Source organism: Salvelinus alpinus, chromosome 16, assembly GCF_045679555.1.
Source record: "Salvelinus alpinus chromosome 16, SLU_Salpinus.1, whole genome shotgun sequence".
Taxonomy (NCBI): Eukaryota; Metazoa; Chordata; class Actinopteri; order Salmoniformes; family Salmonidae; genus Salvelinus; species Salvelinus alpinus.
In genome coordinates this window covers 40,773,407-40,796,082 of record NC_092101.1, presented here as the reverse complement: position 1 = coordinate 40,796,082, position 22,676 = coordinate 40,773,407, and the positions used below count along the sequence as shown (strand labels likewise).

The 22,676-nt window shown below is 42.6% G+C and overlaps 1 protein-coding gene across 2 annotated transcripts in view; it reads left to right on the top strand.

Annotated features, from left to right (window-relative positions):
• lepr (leptin receptor) overlaps positions 1–22,676 on the top strand; it is a 62,205-nt gene that overhangs the window by 19,679 nt on the left and 19,850 nt on the right. For both annotated transcript variants that reach the window (XM_071346226.1, XM_071346225.1), the window contains exons 7-15: positions 2,329–2,486; positions 2,784–2,928; positions 12,469–12,747; positions 12,894–12,993; positions 16,949–17,169; positions 17,351–17,502; positions 19,802–19,955; positions 20,553–20,635; positions 20,927–21,140. In XM_071346226.1, the coding sequence (XP_071202327.1) occupies positions 2,329–2,486; positions 2,784–2,928; positions 12,469–12,747; positions 12,894–12,993; positions 16,949–17,169; positions 17,351–17,502; positions 19,802–19,955; positions 20,553–20,635; positions 20,927–21,140 (1,506 nt within the window). The remainder of the gene's footprint in view (positions 1–2,328; positions 2,487–2,783; positions 2,929–12,468; positions 12,748–12,893; positions 12,994–16,948; positions 17,170–17,350; positions 17,503–19,801; positions 19,956–20,552; positions 20,636–20,926; positions 21,141–22,676) is intronic.

The window sequence follows — 22,676 nt, the reverse complement described above, 5'->3', positions numbered from 1 at the left end:
GTTTTATAAGATGGGTTACAAATAACGTTCCTGTCAAGTCAATCACTGGGAGTAAACACAAATACCTCAAAATGAACAAAGCAGTTTAAATACCAGGAAGATACATCTCACTGTCAAATACTGTAATACATGTTAAAATTCCAGGAAGAAATTGCGAAAGGGTGTCTTCTACTCTGCCTTGGTACTGGGTTGCATTTTCAGGTTTTTGAATTACATTTTGAGGTATTGATTTTCCTGACATGAGGAGCTTGGCCTTATTGATCGGTATTCAGTAAGAAGCCCATGGACCACTAAAGTAGAGATGATGTCTTTTAGATAGACGTTATTATATCATGTTCATACACCACTGAGCCTGTCATCTCATATACGTTTCTGCTCATTTCATCATTTGGCTGCCCTGTATGAAGCCTGTTGGAGTCTATAACCAAGGCAGTTATTAGGGACAATCAATGTGTCTCCAATGGCTGTTACAGTACTGTATGTGCCTGAGACCATTGTTGTCTTTGCAGTGTAGAAATACAGATATCGCATCTTAATTTGATCACTTGTTTGTTACTGAGAATGTTCCTGCGCTGGAAATGCAGATGAGCTTCGTGATTTACATAAATTCACTGAAAACCTGCACAAACACACGGTTATATACTGAACAAAAATATAAACATAACATGCAACACTTTCTAGATTTTCCTGAGTTACAGTTCGTATAAGGAAATCAGTGAATTGAAATAAATTCATTAGCCTCTAATCTATTGATTTCACATGACAGATACCTTAAAAAAATGTTGGGGCATGTATCAGAAAACCAGTCAGTATCTGGTGTGACCACCATTTTCCTCTTGCAGTGCAGCACATCTCTTTTGTATAGAGTTGATCAGGCTGTTTGTGGCCTGTAGAATGTTGTCCCACTCCTCTTTAATGGCTGAGCGAAGTTGCTGGATATTGGCAGGATCTGGAACATGCTGTCGTGCACGTCGATCCAGAGCATCCCAATGGGCGACATCTGGTGATTATGCAGGCCATGGAAGAACTGGGAAATGTTCAGCTTCCTGGAATAGTGTGCAGATCCTTGCTACATGGAGCTGTGCATTATCATGCTGAAACATGAGGTGATGGCGGCGGATGAATGACACAGCAAAGGGCCTCAGGATCTCGTCACGGTATCTCTGCGCATTTAAATTGCCATCGATAAAATGCACTTGTGTTCATTGTCTGTAGTTTATGCCTGCCTGAAACCTAACCCCACCACCACCATGGGACACTCTGTCACACAGGCAGCATGCCAATTGCACGTTCCATCAACTTGAGACCTCTGTGGAATTGTGTTGTGTGACAAAACTGCACAGTTTAGGGTGGCCTTTTATTGTCCCCAGGTGCACCTGTTTAATGATCATGCTGTTTAATCCCACCTGTCAATTGGATGGATTATCTTGGCAAATGAGAAATGCTCACCAACAGGGATGTAAACAGATGAGAAATGCTCACTAACAGGGATGTAAACAGATGAGAAATACTCACTAACAGGGATGTAAACAGATGAGAAATGCTCACTAACAGGGATGTAAACAGATGAGAAATACTCACTAACAGGGATGTAAACAGATGAGAAATGCTCACTAACAGGGATGTAAACAGATGAGAAATGCTCACTAACAGGGATGTAAACAGATGAGAAATGCTCACTAACAGGGATGTAAACAGATGAGAAATGCTCACTAACAGGGATGTAAACAAATGTGTGCACGGATTTTGAGAGAAATAAGCTTTTTGTCCATATGGAACATTTCTGTGATCTTTTATTTCAGATCATGAAACATGGGACCAACACTTTACATGTTGCGTTTATATTTTAGTTCAGTGTATTAACAGTATTGCACTTTTCATGTAGCCTACTTTTGTCCAGCTAATAGCCTAACTACCGATCAAGCAACATTATGGACTAAACTTTCAAATCATGTTGCTGCAAAATACTGGTCAAATTACGATCCGACATTGGATGCCATTATGACGATTATTATTTTAAAAAACTATTTTTTAACCTTTTATTTAACTAGGCAAGTCAGTTAAGAACAAATTCTTATTTACAATGATGGCCTAGGAACAGTGGGTTAACTGCCTTGTTCAGTGGCAGAACGACAGATTTTTATCTTGTCAGTTCGGGAATTCGATCTAGCAACCTTTCAGGTACTGGTCCAACGCTCTAACCACTAGGCTACCTGCCGCCCATAGTGACGATGATAATGGTGTTTCATAGTTTGGAGGATGGTGATGATGCTAACAACCATGGATGATGAAGATGATTATGTATTGCTTGTGGTGTGTGTTGTACAGGGAAACCAAGCCCACCACTGAACCTAACACACACCCAGACCACAGAGGGAGAGTTGATTCTGAGCTGGAGTGACCCACAGCCCCATGCCAGCCCTGTTCAACTGAGCTATGAAGTCCGATACAATACCTCCCAAAATACCTCTCACCCCAACTGGCTGGTAAGAACACACTGGCCTCCGAGCAAACACAACATCTAAGTACAGGTCTTACAGAAAATAAAGCTAAAGACAATAATAATTTAACAGAGAACAAGAGCAAACACCTAGAGGATAGAGGATGTTGAAGAGTCTTAATGCCACTCATGGTTTTCTTAGATGTAGATATCATTTTCAGTTATGTTCTCAGTCATCACAATGCCATTTTGTATTTGTGTCAAATTGTCAATACATGTTGACACTGCATTTTGCAGATGGAGTAACCTCTGTATGACATCTTGTGTTATTCCTCTGTTCCAGCACGTGGAGGTGTCTGGAGGCCAGTGGGTGTCTCTGACTGGACTGAGGCCTGGTCTGCACTACACTGTCCAGATTCGGTCTCACCACCCTGCTCTGCCTCACCTGTGGAGTGACTGGAGCCAACAACATCGTATCCGTCTGGAAAGTGAGACCTCTCTCTCTGTTTGCACAGAAACATACACATCATAAACACACAGTTAACTTATCATACTCCCTTGACATCTACCTGCACAGTAAGACGTCTGCCTTGCCCTAGTTACACACATTAAATATACAGTCAGATATAGTCCCCTCACATACTGTATACCTGCACAATAAAACCTCTGGTTACACAGGAATGTACACATGTGCTTTAGTGATGTGCAGTTTGCCAACGATTCGTTCTTTTTGAACAACTCTTTTTATTGACTCGAGTCATGATTCGTTTTTCTGAGTGACTCGTTCATTTTAGTCGTTCGTTTGGCCTGCTGGCCGCAATGAATTCTACAGCAGGATTAATAAGTGCTCCTCCGGTGACTCCGGAGACGTACTCCGATCAACGACTGTCTGTCATGCGCGCAGGCAAAATAGATCATGCTGCAGGCAGCATAGAGAAGAAAAATATGTTTAAATTAGAACTGATAGTTGAACAGTAGAACTGATAGTTGAACAGTAGAACTGATAGTTGAACAGTAGAACTGATAGTTGTACATTTTGATTGAGTAATGCTTAATGGTTGTGTTTTTGTATTCTTATTATTGGGACCTACTGGCTTATTATAAGTTTATGGACTGCTTATCCTTTAACATCATGCTGTGTGTGACTGCTGTCTTTCCATTGGCACTATGCAGTGGTGCTTTAACATCATGCTGTGTGTGACTGCTGTCTTTCCATTGGCACTATGCAGTGGTGCTTTAACATCATGCTGTGTGTGACTGCTGTCTTTCCATTGGCACTATGCAGTGGTGTAGTGGTGCTTTAACATCATGCTGTGTGTGACTGCTGTCTTTCCATTGGCCCTATGCAGTGGTGTAGTGGTGCTTTAACATCATGCTGTGTGTGACTGCTGTCTTTCCATTGGCCCTATGCAGTGGTGCTTTAACATCATGCTGTGTGTGACTGCTGTCTTTCCATTGGCACTATGCAGTGGTGTAGTGGTGCTTTAACATCATGCTGTGTGTGACTGCTGTCTTTCCATTGGCACTATGCAGTGGTGTAGTGGTGCTTTAACATCATGCTGTGTGTGACTGCTGTCTTTCCATTGGCCCTATGCAGGGGTGTAGTGGTGTCTGGAGAAGCGGGTATATTCAAATTTTGCCTAAAAGTTCCCAAACGGCCCGCCCAGCGAAGGAAAGGCACCCGGTGTGAAAAATACTATGTTTTCCTATGGAAAAACACTTTAGCTGGATGTAAAACTGCATGACTAAAACCTCTGCAAAAACGTACGGGAAAATTACAGCCTTCTTTTGAGTTATCTTAGATTAGTTCAGAAGTAATTCTGGCTTTGTTCCTATGGTGGCTCATGTGGAACAAATTTCAGTAACTGCCACATTGAACCACACCCCCAAGACTGAAATCTTTTTCTTTTTTTTCACAATGAGCAACAGAGAAAGGAGAAGCTATATATGGGGAGACTGGGATGGGTCTGTACCTGCTGCATACTGTACTGTTAGAGACGCGATGATTCATAAATATGCATTTCATACACTTGCAGCCGATACAGTATACATTGGGTAACTTGGCCAACATATTTGGTTTGGAAATTGTGAAGTGGTCCCATGTGGCTCAGTTGGTAGAGCATGGCGCTTGCAACGCCAGGGTTGTGGGTTGTGGGTTCATTCCCCACGGGGGGACCAGGATGAATATGTATGAACTTTCCAATTTGTAAGTCGCTCTGGATAAGAGCGTCTGCTAAATGACTTAAATGTAAATGTAAATGTCTCAGGTTGTCAGATGTAATGTCAAATATGGGGACAGGATCAGGGTGGCAATTAGGGAGCTGGATGGATTAAATAAAGACAATATTAGATTAGGAATATGAAGGTGGGGATTGTATTATTATTATCTTCATCAAAGGAACATTTTAGTCTAGTTGATCTCTCTCTCTCTCTCACATATTTAATTATTACATATTTAATTTAAGCGCTTTATACATTTTTATTGTTTATTATCTACTTCACTTGCTTTAACATTACCAAGATAATAAACAATACAAATGAACAGTAAACATTACACTCACAGAATTTCCAAAAGAATAAAGACATTTCAAATGTGATATTATGTCTATATACAGTGTCGTAACGATGTGCAAATAGTTAAAGTACAAAAGGAAAATAAATAAATATGGGTTGTATTTACAATGGTGTTTGTTCTTCACTGGTTGCCCTTTTCTTGTGGCAACAGGCCACAAGTCTTGCTGCTGTGATGTCTCACTGTGGTAGTTCACCCAGTAGATATGAGAGTTTATTAGCTTATTCTCCCCTTTCTGTCTCTCTCGCCCTCTCTCTCTCCCTCCCTGCCACTCTTCTCATCTATCTCTCTCTCTGTCCCTCTCTCCCTCTCTCTGTGATGACTACATCATGCAGAGAGTTGGTTTTCGGAGGTTGTTTGTTTATGTCCACCCTCTCCTCCTATAGCTTTACTGCAGAGCTGTAGATTCATCTGTCAGCCCTGACAGCCCTCTCTCTGACTCACATGATGAAGGCTCTTCATAAAGGACAAAGACAGGGAATGAAAGATGGGGACCACTGAGGGATTCTGCCCCAGTGTAGAAGTGATTATTGAAAACACACACACAGAGGACCCAGGACCATGGAAATATACAGTTGAAGTCGGAAGTTTCCATACACTTAGCTTGGAGACATTAAAACTTGTTTTTCAACCACTACACACATTTCTTGTTAACAAACTATTGTTTTGGCAAGTCGGTTAGGACATCTACTTTATGCATGACACAAGTAATTTTTCCAACAATTGTTTACAGAAAGATTATTTGACTTATAATTCACTGTATCACAATTCCAGTGGGTCAGAAGTTTACATACACTCAGTTGACTGTGCCTTTTAAATAGCTTGGAAAATTCCAGATTATATCATGCTTTAGAAGCTTCTGATAGGCTAATTGACATCATTTGAGTCAATTGGAGGTGTACCTCTGGATGTATTTCAAGGCCTACCTTCAAACTCAGTGCCTCTTTGCTTGACATCATGGAAAATCAAAAGAACTCAGGAGACCTCAGGAAAAAAATTGTAGACCTCCACAAATCTGGTTCATCCTTGGGAGCAATTTCCAAACGCCTGAAGGTACCACGTTCATCTGTACACAAGTATAAACACCATGGTACCACACAGCCATCATACCGCTCAGGAAGGAGATGCATTCTGTCTCCTAGAGATGAATGTACTTTGGTGCGAAAAGTGCAAATCAATCCCAGAACAACAGCAAAGGACCTTGTGAAGATGCTGGAAGAAACAGGTACAAAAGTATCTATATCCAGAGTAAAACGAGTCCTATATTGACATATCCTGAAAGGCCGCTCAGCAAGGAAGAAGCCACTGCTCCAAAACCGCCATAAAAAATCCAGACTACAGTTTTCAACTGCACATGGGGACAAAGATTGTACTTTTTGGAGAAATGTATTCTGGTCTGATGAAACAAAAATAGAACTGTTTGGCCATAATAACCATCGTTATGTTTGGAGGAAAACGGGGGAGGCTTGCAAGCCAAAGAACACCATCCCAACCGTGAAGCACGGGGGTGGCAGCATCATGTTGTGGGGGTGCTTTGCTGCAGGAGGGACTGGTGCACTTCACAAAATAGATGGCATCATGAGGGAGGAAAATTATGTGGATATATTGAAGCAACATCTCAAGACATCAGTCAGGAAGTTAAATCTTGGTCGCAAATGGGTCTTCCAAATGGACAATGACCCCAAGTATACTTCCAAAGTTGTGGCAAAATGGCTTAAGGACAACAAAGTCAAGGTATTGGAGTGGCCATCACAACGCCCTGACCTCAATCCCATCGGAAGTTTGTGAACAGAACTGAAAAAGCGTGTGCGAGCAAGGAGGCCTACAAACCTGACTCAGTTACAGCAGCTCTGTCAGGAGGAATGGGCCAAAATTCACCCAACTTATTGTGGGAAGCTTGTGGAAGGCTACCTGAAACGTTTGACCCAAGTTAAACAATTGGCAATGCTACCAAATACTAATTGAGTGTATGTAAACTTCTGACCCACTGGGACCGTGATGAAATAAATAAAAGCTGAAATAAATCATTCTCTCTACTATTATTCTGACATTTCACATTCTTAAAATAAAGTGGTGATCCTAACTGACCTACGACAGGGAATTTTGACTAGGATTAAATGTCAGGAATTGTGAAAAACTGAGTTTAAATGTATTTGGCTAAGGTGTATGTAAACTTCAGACTTCAGCTGTAATGATATTTATATTGGTCAAGACGAACACATACAGACACACACGTACACACACGCAGAGCCATTTGTAAAAATGTTGTCCTGGAGAGGCTCCAGGATGTTTTCCCTCACACACTCACTCTTTCTTTCTCATCCTCTTTTTATTACACTTGAGAGGTCTCATTGCTAAGAGGAAGATCATTACATGCAACTAATCACCTAGGCTATGGCCCTTTTAGCTTTCAGTCAATAGATTTGATTTTGTGTACCTCATAAACAAACAGAAAATAACTTAAACTGGAAGAGTGTGCAAAGCTGTCATTAAGGCAAAGGGTGGCTGTTTGAAGAATATATTTTGATTGGTTTAACACTTTTGGTTACTACATGATGCCTTATGTGTTATTTCATAGTTTTGATGGCTTCACTATTATTCAATAGTTAAAATTATACAATGTAGAAAATAGTCAAAATAAAACCCCTTGAATGAATAGTTCTAAAAGTTTTGACGAGTAGTGAACATATGAGATGAGTAATGCAAAATATATGTAAACATTATTGAATTGACTAGTGTTCCATTTATTAAAGTGGCCAGTGATTTCAAGTCTATATATGTAGGCAGCAGCCTCTAATGTGCTAGTAATGGTTATTTAACAGTCTGATGGCCTTGAGATAAATGCTTTTCAGTCTCTCTGTCCCAGCTTTGATGCACCTCTACTGACCTCGCCTTCTGGATAATAGCGGGGTGAACAGGCTCGTGTGGTTGTTGTCCTTGTTGACGTTTTTGGCCTTCCTGTGACATCGTGTGCTGTAGGTGTCCTGGAGGGCAGGTAGTTTGCCCCCAGTGATGCGTTGGGCAGACCGCACCACCCTCTGGAGAGCCTTGCGGTTGTGGGCAGTGCAGTTGCCGTACCAGGCGGTGATACAGCCCGACAGGATGCTCTCAATTGTGCATCTGTAAGCGTTTGTGAGGGTTTTAGGTGCTAAGCTAAATTTCTTCAGCCTCCTGAGGTCGAAGAGGCACTGTTGTGCCTTCTTTACCACAATCTCTGTGTGGTTGGACCATTTCAGTTTGTCAGTGATGTGTACGCTGAGAAATTTGAAGCTTTCCACCTTGTCCACTGCGGTCCCGATGATGTGGATAGGGGGGGTGCACCCTCTGTTGTTTCCTGAAGTCCACGATCATCTCCTTTGTTTTGTTGACGTTGAGTGAGAGGTTATTTTCCTAGCACCACACTCCCAGAGCCCTCACCTCCTTCCTGTAGGCTGTCTCGTCATTGTTGGTAATCAGGCCTACTTCTGTTGTGTCGTCTGCAAACTTGATGATTGAGTAGGAGGCGTGCTTGGCCACGCAGTCATGGGAGTACAGGTAGGGCCTCGAGCTAAATTATGAGCTTGGAGGGTACTATGGTGTTGAATGCTGAGATATAGTCAATGAACAGCATTCTTACGTAATTATTCTTCTTGTGCAGATGGGATAGGGCAGTGTGATGGCGATTGCATCGTCTGTGGATCTATTGGGGCGGTAAACAAATTGAAGTGGGTCTAGGGCGACAGGTAAGGTAGAGGTGATATAATCCTTGAATAGGCTCTCAAAGCACTTCATGATGACAGAAGTGAGTGCTACGGGGTGATAGTCATTTATTTCAGATACCTTTGCTTTCTTGGGTACAGGAACAATGGTGGCCATCTTGAAGCATGTGGGGACAGCAGAGTGGGATAGGGAGAGATTGAATATGTCCGTAAACACACCAGCCAGCTGGTCTGCGCATGCTCTGAGGACGAGGCTAGGGATGCCGTCTGGGCCGGCAGCCTTGCGAGGGTTTACACGCTTAAATGTCTTACTCACGTCGGCCACAGAGAAGGAGAGCCCACAGTCCTTGGTAGCGGGCCGCGTCGGTGGCGCTGTGTTATCCTCAAAGTGGGCGGAGAAGGTGTTTAGTTTGTCTGGAAGCAAGACGTTGGTGTCCACGACGTGGCTGGTTTTCCTTTTGTAGTCCGTGATTGTCTGTAGACCCAGCCATATATGTCTCTTGTCTGAGCCGTTGAATTGAGACTCCACTTTGTCTTTATGCTGATATTTTGCCTGTTTGATTGCCTTGCGGAGGGAATAACTACACTGTTTGTATTCTGCCAAATTTCCAGTCACCTTGCCATGGTTAAAAGCGGTGGTTCAAGCTTTCAGTTTTGCACGAATGCTGCAATCTCTCCACGGTTTCTGGTTAGATTTTAATAGTCAGTGGGTACAACTTCTCCTATACACTTCCTGATAAACTCAGTCTCAGTATATTTTTCAATATTATTCTCGGAAGCTACTCGGAACATATCCCAGTCCGCGTGATCAAAACATTCTTGGTGCGTGGATTCCGATTGGTCAGACCAGCGTTGGAGAGTCCTTAGCACGGGTACTTCCTGTTTGAGTTTCTGCCGATAGGAAGCGAGGAGCAAAACAGAGTTGTGGTCAGATTTGCTGAAAGGAGGGCGGGGGAGGGCCTTGTAGGCATCCCAGAAGTTTGAGTAGCAGTGGTTGAGTGTTTTAGCAGCGCGAGTACTGCAGTCAATGTGCTGATAGAACTTTGCCAGCCTTTTTCTTAAATGTGCTTTGTTAAAATCCCCAGTTACAATAAATACAGTCTCAGGATATGTGGTTTCCAGTTGGCATAAAGTCTAGTGAAGTTCTTTGAGCGCCGTCGTGGTATCGGCTTGAGGGGGAATATACACGGCTGTGACTATAACCGAAGAGAATTCTCTTGGGAGTCAATACGGTCTGCATTTGATTTTGAGGTATTCTGGGTTGGGTGAACAAAAGGACTTGAGTTCCTGTATTTTTATCACAATCACACCATGGGTCGTTAATCATGAAACATACACCCCACCCTTCTTCTTCCCGGAGAGATGTTTATTCCATCTGCGCAATGAACTGAGAACCCAACTGGCTGTACCGACTCAGACAGTATGTCCCGAGACAGCCATGTTTCTGTGAAACAGAGTATGATTTCATCGCTGATGTCTCTCTACAAAAAAATCCTCGCCCTGAGCTCGTCAACTTTATTATCCAGAGACTGAACATTAGTGAGTAATATACTCGGAACTGGTGGGTGGTGTGCGCGCCTCCTAAGTCAGACTAGAAGACCACTCCGAGTACCTCTCCTCCACTGGCGGTGTTTTGGGTCGGCCTCTGGAATCAGTTCAATTGAGCTGGATCCGCTTCAGGAAAGTCGTATTCCTTGTCGTAATGCTGGTGAGTTACCACCGCTCAGATATCCAATAGTTCTTCCCGGCTGTATGTAGTAACACAAAAAAAATTCTGGGCTAATAATGTAAGAAATAATACATTAAAAACAAAATACTGCAAAGTTTCCTAAGAGCTAGAAGCACGGCAGCCCTCTGTCTACACCATTTTACGTTACAGCCTTATTTTAAAATTGATTAATTCGTTTTTTTTTTACCTCATCAATCTACAAACAATACTACATAATGACAAAGCAAAAACAGGATTGTAGAAAGTTTTGCAAATGTATGAAAAATAGAAAACTGAAATATAACATTTACATAAGTGTTCAGACCCTTTATGTGGCACTTTGTTGAAGCACCTTTGGCAGCGATTACAGCCTTGAGTCTTCTTTGGTATGACGCTACAAGCTTGGCACATCTGTATTTGGGGAGTTTCTCCCATTCTTCTCTGCAGAACCTCTCAAGCTCTCAGGTTGGATGGGGAGTGTCACTGCACAGCTATTTTCAGGTCTCGCGAGAGATGTTCAATCAGGTTCAAGTCCGGGGTCTGGCTGGTCCACTCAAGAACATTCAGAGACTTGTCCTAAAGCCACTCCTGCGTTGTCTTGGCTGTGTGCTTAGGGTCGTTGTCCTGTTGGAAAGTTAACCTTCACCCCAGTCGGAGGTTCTGAGTGCTCTGGAGCAGGTTTTCATCAAGGATCTCCCTGTACTTTGCTCTGTTCATCTTTCCCTCGATCCTGATTAGTTTCCCAGTCCTTGCCACCGAAAAACATCCCCACAGCATGATGCTGCCACTACCATGCTTCACTTTAGGGATGGTGCCAGGTTTCCTCCAGACGTGATGCTTGGCATTCAGGCCAAAGAGTTCAATCTTGGTTTCATCAGACCAGCGAGTCTTGTTTGCCATGGTCTGAGAGTCCTTTAGATGCCTTTTGGCAAACTCCAAGCGGGCTGATATGTGTCTTTTACTGAGGAGTGGCTTCTGTCTGGCTACTCTACCGCAAAGGCCTGATTGGAGGAGTGCTGCATAGACGGTTGTCCTTTTGGAAGGTTCTCCCATCTCTAAGGAGGACCTCCGTAGAGCTCCTATCTCAGAGTTCTACAGACAATTCCTTTGCTTCTACACCTGCATTGCTTGCTGTTTGGGGTTTTAGGCTGGGTGTCTGTACAGCACTTCGAGATATTAGCTGATGTACGAAGGGCTATATAAAATAAACTTGATTTGATTTGATTTGACTTCATAGCTTGGTTTTTGCTTAGACATGCACTGTCAACTGTGGGACCTTATACAGACAGTTGTGTGCCTTTCCAAATCCATGTCCAATCAATTTAATTTACCACAGGTGGATTCCAATCAAGTTATAGAAACATCTCAAAGATTATCAATGGAAACAGGATGCACCTGACCTCAATTTCGAGTCTCATAGCAAAGGGTCTGAATACTTATGTAAATAAAGTATTTCATTTTTGTTTTTAAATGTATAAATTTGAAAACAATTATAATAATCGAATCCATTTTAGAATAAGGCTGTAACGTAATAAAATGTGGAAAAAATCGAGAAGTCTGAATTCTTTCTGAATGCACTGTATAGTGTACCACACAAATGGCCAAATTCAGGCTACTGTGCAACTTGCTATTCAGGTAGGATGCAACTTTTTATTTTATTTTCGTATTTATAATCATTTGTTTTATCATTATTATTATTGTATATCATTTTATTATTGTAGCCTATTTATTAATCTAAACCAGTTCTTTAAATATGCAAAAATCTGTCTTTTTGAATTGGGTGCTCCATATTTAGTTTAAGATTATTGGTAATTGCTGCAATATAGCCTGTTCAAAACTTCTGTGAAGGTTTAAACTAGTTTGCAAGTGTTTTGTTTCATTCTGTTGAGTCATTTTCTTTGGCCAAATTAAGTTCCAACTGTAATGTTGTGTTTGCTGCGATAAAATTTCCACCTTGGATTTTCCTTGGACTTACTTTTGACATTACCCTAATAAAGTTTAGAAAAGTTTGAAGGTTTGATGTGGCTGAGTTCACTTTGCTTTGTTTCAGATGTGACATATCTCCCTGAGAGAGTGGTGGCCAGCTTTGGAGACAGCGTGACCGTCTATTGCGTGTTCAATGACCTCAGGGTGAACGCCAGCACCACGGTCTGGATTCTGAACTCCCGTGACCGCCTTCCTAGGAGCCAGTACGCTGCAGTCAACGACCGTGTCAGTAAGATAACGGTTCGACCATCGGAGCAGAGACTGTCTGACACCCTGCATTGCTGCCAGCCTTTAGGGGAGACGTATAGCTGTAACTACCGCTACTCAACGATATACATTAAAGGTGTGCTGGGATGGATGGTTGGATGGATGGATGGATGTCAGGGTTTGGATGGATGTCAAGGTTTGGATTGATATAGGGTTGGGATTGGGTTAGGGTTAGACCTCAGGAAATGTATTTATTTGATGTAGATTATCTGCGTGTTTCAGATCCGGTCATTGATATCAGCTGTGTGACCAATGGGGATCTGGACAGCATGACCTGTAGGTGGAACAACCTACCTATAGGTGGAATCAACTTCATGTCCAGGTAAACACTATTTACAGCATTGTACAACCTACACAAAAACATGTACAACCTACACACCTGTAAAACCTACACATACACCTGTACACATATAGTTAAAGTGACTATTGGTTATCTTATATCATATGATTAAGATCAGTCTATTAGAGCATTTGAAATACTGGAGGATCTTACATTTGGCTCTTTGTTAAAGATGTATTATACATAAATCGCTCTGCCATTTCCTGGTTGATACAATTTTAATGGTTTGAGCTGGCTAAACAATGTGTATATATAATGAACTAGCTAAACAATTAACCATAATCCCAACCCATACAATACTACTAGCGCTACAAACGGATTGTCATAGCTAGCCACCATGCAATAGTGCACATAGAACAGATCTACTGTTTCTATCACGGAACCCAAACCAGCTGCGCACGTGCGCCATCGTGCATGAATTTATTTTGTCCCCCCACACCAAACGCGATCACGACACGCAGGTTAAAATATCTAAACAAACTCTGAACCATTTACATTAATTCGGGGACAGGTCGAAAAGCATTCAACCTTTATGGCAATTTAGCTAGTTAGCTTGCACTTGCTAGCTAATTTGTCCTATTTAGCTAGCTTGCTGTTGCTAGCTAATTTGTCCTGGGATATAAACATTGAGTTGTTATTTTACCTAAAATGCACAAGGTCCTCTACTCCGACAATTAATCCACACATAAAACGGTCAACCGAATCGTTTCTAGTCATCTCTCCTCCTAGGCTTTTTCTTCTCTTGACTTTATATTGCGATTGGCAACTTTCATAAATTAGGTGCATTACCGCCACCGACCTCGTTCGTCCTTCAGTCACCCACGTGGGTATAACCAATGAGGAGATGGCACGTGGGTACCTGCTTCTATAAACCAATGAGGAGATGGGAGAGGCAGGACTTGCAGCGCGATCTGAGTCATAAATAGACTTATTTTTTAGCCCTTGGCAATGCAGACGTTCGGGTGCAATAATTTAATAATATAGATTTCTACATTTATTTTCCAACGCTTGCGCACGCGATGCGAGCGGTGTAGTCAGCCTGTTAGACTGGCTTTCAATGAGAATGACAGATCTATAAGTCACATTTCTATGTGAATTTGGTCTGGTCGCCGAAAAAGTTACATATGACACCTTTTCACTGTCACTGCTTGGTGTCTCTGTGATATATTCCTAAGAAATACGGGATGCGAGTTGGTTCAGGATCATAGAACAATACAGAACAGATTTAACCCCCTCAAGCACAGCCTGGTCTCCAAGACTAAGTATAACATAGTAAATGTAAATCCGGGACATCTGCAGGTAGCTAAAGCTAACCAACTAGGTTCAATGTTAGCTAGCTATCTAACGTTAGGCTATAACTAGCAATGCAAAGGGCTTTCTAAGATACAAATAATATTACTACACCGATCATACATGTAAAGTTAGCTAGCCAGCAAGCTAACGTTTGCTACCTAGCTAACATTATGCTTTAACTTGCAATGGAAATGTCTTTCTAGCAAAATTAGAAACATATATCTGAAAATCTAGCTAGTTTCTTACCCATATACATAGATGAACACTTCCGTTTTGTTTGTACAGCTTGTTTGGCCCGCGTTGTCTCAAGTCACTCCGGTTTACACTGACCATGTCCAGAAAGTAGTCCCTCACAACTTTTTCCCACTGAACTTTGTTGATAGCGCCTGCTAAACTCAGGGTAGCAATATTGTTGAGAGCAGTAGCAACACTTTTGCAGTTCTCCATGGCTAATGTTATATATATTTTTTTTAATCTGCGGTTCCAAGGATTATCTACACAAACTGAGCAGCTCATATTATAGACCGAAGCATGCTACTTGGCAGACCAATCCAAACTCATCTCTCCACATGTTCAGCCCACCCATTATCTCAGCTAATCATGGCTAGTGGGAACGTTCCTGTCTTTTTCTATGGGTAAACCAACTAGGCTCGTCATTTTAACAATTTTATTCGTATTTTCAGATGGCATACAAGTTTGTTATTAAGGCACATGAAAGCTTGCATGTTCCAGAAGGCATTTCTGGCCAAAAAAGACGCATTTTGATAAATATCAAATGCCTCCTGTGAAGTATTGACGTGACCATATGCCTAGCGTCCTGAAACGGGTCACGTACAGTACCATTCAAAAGATTGGACACACCTACTCATTCAAGGGTTTTTCTTTATTTTGTACTATTTTCTACATTGTCGAATACTAGTGAAAACATCAAAACTATAAAATAGCACATATGGAGTCATGTAGTAACCAAAAAAGTGTTAAACAAATCAAAATATATTTTATATTTGAGATTCTTCAAAGTAGCCACCCTTTGCCTTGATGACAGCTTTACATACTCTTGCCATTCTCTCAAACAGCTTCACCTAGAATGCTTTTCCAACAGTCTTGGAGTTCCCACATATGCTGAGCACTTGTTGGCTGATTTTCCTTCACTCTGCGCTCCAACTCATCCCAAACCATCTCAACTGGGTTGAGGTCGGTGATTGTGGAGGCCAGGTCATCTTATGCAGCACTCTATCAGTCTCCTTCTTGGTCAAATAGCCCTTACACAGCCTGGAGGTGTGTTGGGTCATCGTCCTGTTGAAAAACAAATGATAGTCCCACTAAGTGCAAACCAGATGGGATGGTATATCGCTGCAGAATGCTGTGGTAAGCATACTGGTTAAGTGTGCCTTAAATTCTAAATAAATCAGTGTCCCCAGCAAAGCACCATCACACCTTCCTCCTCCATGCTTCACGGTTGGAACCACACATGCGGAGATCATCCGTTCACCTACTCTGCGTCTCACAAAGACATGCCGGTTGGAACCAAAAATCTCAAATTTGGACTCCTCAGACCAAAGGACAGATTTCCACCGGTCTAGTATCCATTGCTCGTGTTTCTTGGGCCAAGCAAGTCTCTTCTTATTGGTGTCCTTTAGTAGTGGTTTCTTTGCATCAATTTGACCATGAAGGCCTGATTCATGCAGTGTGGTATGGTTCATGAGACAGTAGGTTACTTAAGGTCCTTGGTCAGGGTGGATGGGGGGTGTATAACGTGAACGTCTAGCAACCCAAAGGTTGCGTGTTTGAATCTCATCACGGTCAACTTTAGCAACTACTTACAGTACTACTTTTTAGCTATTTCTGACCCGTTTCAGGAAACTAGGTGTACCGTATGTCGCGGGTCACTACTTCACACGAGAGCCATTTCAACGTAATATTATAATTTTTTTCATCAAATTGAGTTTTTGGGCAGAAATGCCTTCTGCAACATGTTAACTTTCATGTGCCTTAATAACAAACTTCTATGCCATCTGTAAATACGAATAAAATTGTTAAATTATGAGCAACCTTCCCGATGGCCATGATTGGCTGAGATAATGAGTGGGCTGGACATGCCGAGAGATGAGTTCGGATTGGTCTGCCATATAGCCACTTCTGTCTATTTGAGCTGGTTAGCATGTGTAGGTAATCCTGTCTAACGTGGCTTTAAAATATATATATTGCTTAGTAGAACTGCATAAGTGTTGCTCTCCATTTTCTGGAGGACTGCGTTTTAAAATCAGTGGGATGGATGGTTGGGTGGATGTATGGGGTATGATAGCTAAAGAGATGGACAAAACACCTGTCTCTGGATAAACATCTTTAAACTAAGGACAACCATGGTATCTGTGACAGGGCTAGGCCCACCTAAATGGAGGGAGACAGATTTACGTTTACCATGTTACATCTACCCCTGAGTCCAGGTTGTCAAGCAAAATGTAAATGACTGTGTGTGTGATAATTTGTGAATTATTGCTGTGATTTCAAAACTCAGGCGGTGTAGAAGTTTAGACTTGTTGCATACCATTGACTATGACATTGTTCATATATACCAAGAAGTGGTAAAGGTGTTTTCACCCTGACGTTCTTTGTGTGTGTGTGTGTCCGTTAAATTCTCCAGGGTGGCCGACCTGTCCTGTGACGTCATGGAGGAGGCGGAGAGGGTGGGTGTGCCAGTGGGTGTGGCCAGGCAGGCGAAGTGTGAATCCAGTGGCTATAGGGGAGTGAAGAGCTGCAATCTGCAGCCAATAAGAGTGACTTCCTGCTACAAGCTGTGGATGGAGGCCAAGTCCGACAACAGCACAAGGTCACATCCTGTCTACATCACACCTATGGACCACGGTGAGTTTGGACCAGTATAGGAGTTCTGGTCTTGTTACATTTATTTTCTTACATGTTGTGGCTTTTTGAAACCTACTGCACCAGTATGTGTTAATAATATGTAGTATATATTTTTAAAACATGTATAGCTTTTAGTCTTCTTGACCAGGCTACATAATGACTGTCCTCTCCCTTCCTCTAGTGAAGCCCCATCCTCCCTCAGGCCTTGAGGCAGTGAGCATGCCCAGTGGGGTGCTAATGCTGACGTGGGTGGCCCCAGAACTGCCCATCTACGATATGCAGTACCAGGTCCGCTATGCCCTCTCAACTGGCAGGGCCCATCCATTCTGGCAGGTACGTAGGGCTCTTGCCATAGTGCTCTGGTCAAAGTGGTGCACTATGTAGGGATCATCAACTAGATTCAGCCGGGGGCCGATTTATTCTTGAACGGATGGTCACAGGGCCAGAACATACTTACAAATAATTTGTGGACTGCAAATTCAAATCAAATCAAGTTTATTTTATATAGCCCTTCGTACATCAGCTAATATCTCGAAGTGCTGTACAGAAACCCAGCCTAAAACCCCAAACAGCAAGCAATGCAGGTGTAGAAGCACGTGGCTAGGAAAAACTCCCTAGAAAGGCCAAATTGACCGCAAGAAGCCCAAACAGATATAATATTTGACTAAAACATAATCATTTCAAACCTTGTTTACATTAGTATACGATTACATATATCTCTCTATTATGCGTGGGAATAATTTTGGAACAGATATTTCCAATATTAAAATCAATTGGAGCTGATTTGTTGGGGTTTTTACAGTATTTTATGTCCAATTTTTTAAAATATATCTAACTTTTTGTTTTGCTCAGAAAACCTGGGAGGTGAAATAAAAATTATCGGCGTGCCAAGTTCGGCCAGTGGGCTGCTAATTGGGGAACCCTGAATAGGGGGCCATATTGGATGTGGCCCTGAGCTCATCTAGCTCCAACCGCCTGGCCATGAGCATCAGCTGGTCTCTATTTTTGATCTATCTCTGATCTAGGAGTGGCATTATTTTCCCTAAAATACATGGCATTTACTGGTAGAGGAACACTGACTTGGTGGCATGAAGCAGAATACGTCATTGTAATAAAACCTTTGATTAACACTTTTGGTGGGCAGATGAGAATATTTTGGAAAATATTTTTAATTTTGAAAATGCCCACTATCTTTGGGCACATGGGTATTTTGGAAATCTTTCCTCCATTCAAAATGTTCCCTCGCTTGCTGGGTCACATAACATTCATATCTTTTAAGACATACAGTATACACTATATGTACAAAAGTGTATGGACAACCCTTAAAATTAGTGGATTCGACTATATCAGCCATACCCGTTGCTGACAGGTGTATAAAATTGAGCACACAGCCATGCAGTCTCCATAGACAAACATTGGCAGTAGAATGGCTTTACTGAAGGGCTCAGTGACTTTCAACGTAGCACCATCATAGGATGCCAACTTTCCAACAAGTCAGTTCGTCAACTTTCTGCCCTGCTAGAGCTGCCCTGGTCAACTGTTAGTGCTGTTATTGTGAAGTGAAAACGTCTAGGAGCAACAACGTCTCAGCCGCGAAGTAATAGGCCACACAAGCTCACAGAACAGAACCGCCGAGTGCTGAAGCACATAGCGTGTAAAAATCGTCTATCCTAGGTTGCAACACTCACTACCGAGTTCCAAACTGCCTCTGTAAGCAATGTCAGCACAATAACAGTTCGTCGGGAGCTTCATGAAATGGGTTTCCATGGCCGAGCAGCCACACACAAGCATAAGATCACCAAGCGTAATGCCAAGCGTCAGCTGGAGTGGTGTAAAGCTCGCAGACATTGGACTCTGGAGCAGTGGAAACGTGTTCTCTGGAGTGATAAATCACGCTTCACCATCTTGCAGTCCGAGAGACAAATCTGGGTTTGGCGGATGCCAGGAGACCGCTACCTGCCCGAATGCATAGTGCCAACTGTAAAGTTTGGGGGAGGAGGAATAATGGTCTGGGACTGTCTTTCATGGTTCGGGCTAGGCCCCTTAGTAACAGTGAAGGGAAATCTTAATGCTACAGCATACAGTGACATTCTAAACGATTCTGTGCTTCCAACTTTGTGGCAACAGTTTGGGGAAGGACCTTTCTGGTTTTCAGCGTGACAATGCCCCTTTGCACAAAGCGAGGTCCATACAGAAATGATTTGTCAAGATCGGTGTGGAAGAACTTGACTGGCCTGCACAGAGCCCTGACCTCAACCCAATCAAACACCTTTGGGATGAATTGGAAAGCTGACTGCGAGCCAGGCCTAATCGCCCAACATCAGTGCCCAACCTCACTAATGCTCGTGTGGCTGAATGGAAGCAAGTCCCAACATCTAGTGGAAAGCCTTCCCAGAAGAATGGAGGCTGTTATGGCAGCAAAGGGGGGGACCAACTCCATATTAATGCCCATGGTTTTGGAATGAGATGTTCGAAGAGCAGGTCTCCACATAACTTTGGTCATGTAGTGTATTTTCCCAAAATCCATTTTCTTTTGAGTTAATGGGATATTATTTATTTATTTTGAAGGTCTATCATTGAAAAATAAATTATTTGGTCTAAATATGTGATTTAATTGGGATATGTTCCACAGGTCCTAGCTCTGCAGACTGAGTCGTGGGCTGAGGTCCTTGAACCAGATGTGTGTGGGGTGTACAATGTGCAGGTCCGCTGTATGCACATCAACGGCTCCGGGACCTGGAGTGACTGGAGCCACTTGCTCTACACCACCACTCACAACAGCAGAGGTACAGTATTGTACTGGATGACTTCCTCATCACTTCATGCATGTCATTTCACTTTTATTTATACAGGTTAGTGTCATTGAAATAGAAAGGTCCAGAAACTTTTTTTTGTGATTTCACTTGTTTTTGAGAAACCTACCCCAACCAGTGATTCGCTTCCTCATCCTCGTTGTACAGTACGGGGGTCCGAATAAACATGAACAAATGCTCCAAAAACACCCAAATACAGTATGTCCTTTTAGAAACTAAAACTCTCTCAGTATAGCGATGTAGGTCTTTAGAACTTTATCCGCAACGTTATATTCCATTTTGTGCGACTCGAGCCGTTTCCCCTATCCAGCTGTTCCAATTTTCATGTAGCCTGCTGCCAAATGGAAAATAACGTTCTGATAGAAAATTCAAGCCTCAGTCATACAGTAGGTACACGTGTGCGCACACACACACACACACACACACACACACACACACACACACACACACACACACACACACACACACACACACACACACACACACACACACACACACACACACACACACACACACACACACACACACACACACACACACAGCTGTAACATCTATATTCTGTTCTCTCAGCTCCTGACCAGGGTCCTGATTTCTGGCGAGTGTTTCAGGAGGATCCAGCAAGTACGCAGACGAACGTCACTCTTCTCTTCGAGGTACAGTCCATAGCCTTCAGAGAACACATTACATGTTTCATAGTATGTGGTTTAGATGTCAACATCAGAGAGAGTTAGATTAATTGAACAGGTGTACGAAGGTGCCTCTCCTTTCACTAAGTCGTTGTTCTTAGTTTATTCTGAAAATACTAGATGAGTCAGTGCAATACAGCAGTACTCAGTTACCTATCTCAGATCAGATTAGAGAATATAAGGAAGTAGCACATTGGATAACAAATCCTCATTACAGTCCTTGATAGTCTCAACTCTTCCCTCTCCTCTTCCCCATAGCATCCCCCCATAGTGGAGCCAACCTACTGTGTGGAGGAACTTGTAGTACAGCACCAGGACTCTGGGGGCACTGTTACTGAGGAGAGAATAGGCCTGGTGTCATCCTATAGCTTTGAGTGGAGAGGGGAGGTCCACTCTGTGACGGTCAAGGCTCAGAACAGCCAGGGCTCTTCCACTAGGAACACCCACATGACCCTGGATAGACACCCCAAACGTAAGTCGCTGCTGAAAAATACACTGAATGGGAATGTACTGTATTTGTATAGAGCTGAAGGATTGTTATACCCAGTACACAGATTACTAGCAGTCAAAAGAGTTTGCGTTCAGAACCAAATATCTGTTTTCCCAATTTAAATAACATATATTTAGTTGGTGTTCTTGCATCATGTCATAGTCAGTTGAAATACTATGTTTCTGACTCCGTGGTCATCAGTGAGAGATAACAGGCATGTTGGTCCCAACTGGGCATGCTCACTGCCTCAAGGCCCGAGGGGGGTGCGGCTTCACTATAGAGGGAGAGGAGAGGAGAGGAAGGGTGAGGACAGCAGCAGGTAGCCTGGTGGTTAAAAACTTTGGGCCAGTTTACCGAAAGGTCGCTGGCTTGAATCCCCGAGTCAATTAAGTGGCAAATCTGTTGATGTTCCCTTGAACAAGGCACTTAACCCTAATTGCTCCTGTAAGTCGCTCTGGGTACGAGTGTCTGCTAAATGACTAAAATATAAATTATTAGGCATGTTGATGTCAGTTAAAAGCCTGAGAGTGGATCAAAAACCATTATCTCTGGCTTGGTATGTTCTCTACCAAGGTCTAATAATTGTTATAATGGACTTGGAATTAATTGTAAAATGGAGCTCTTCTCGGCACACGTCTTTGTGACACACGGGATGTTTTTTGTGTGTTTTCATCTGTTATTCATATTTTCATGAATAACTAGTTGGCTGAGAGGAAACCATTAACTGTGATGCTGGTACTGTTATTATTAGTAAAATAGGTACTGGTCTCAACTTGGATGGGCCAAAAAAATGAAATATGATGTTCAGTTTATTTTGTAGTCAAGGACAGGAGGGGAACACTCTTTGTTGTGCTAATTCTCACGCAGCCGACCTTTTTAGTAATCCCTCACTCATCATAGGAAGAAAGAAGACGCACATTTTCTGAGGACAATTTTTATTGTGGACAGTAACAAGAATACCTGAATGTTGTGCGCGCATCGAAATGTAAGTTGCGGGGGGGGGGGGGGGGGGGGTTATTGGGTTTCTTTTTACATGTTGTGTAGTAATGGGTAATAACCACAAATTACTCAGTAACTTCGATCAATTTGGAACCATATGTCCTATAGTACAGCTATTACTATTCTGTTTGGCATATCATTTATAGTATGTAGCATTATGCCCCGTTACCATAAGTGTCACTGTTGTATTTGTAAACATAGTTTTTCATATACACATGCTACCGCTGTGCTTTCCATAGTGGCCTTTGTTAGAGTGGTTGTTGTGAGCTTCTAGAACCTTCCCAGACAGGTCATGGAGCTCCCGCATGTGCAGAGTAATTCATGACCCTGTGGTGCTGGGGCAGATAAATAAGATAAGCATTGCAGATTCTCGCACCAGCCCGGAGCATAGCAGCGGGAAGTAGTTTGGGGATGGCGTTCAGCTAAACCTATGGCAAAGATTTTTATATCTAAACAAAGATAGACCACAGCCTGTCGTTTCCAATGGGAACAGATGAGTCATAGTGGGCAGAACAAGTA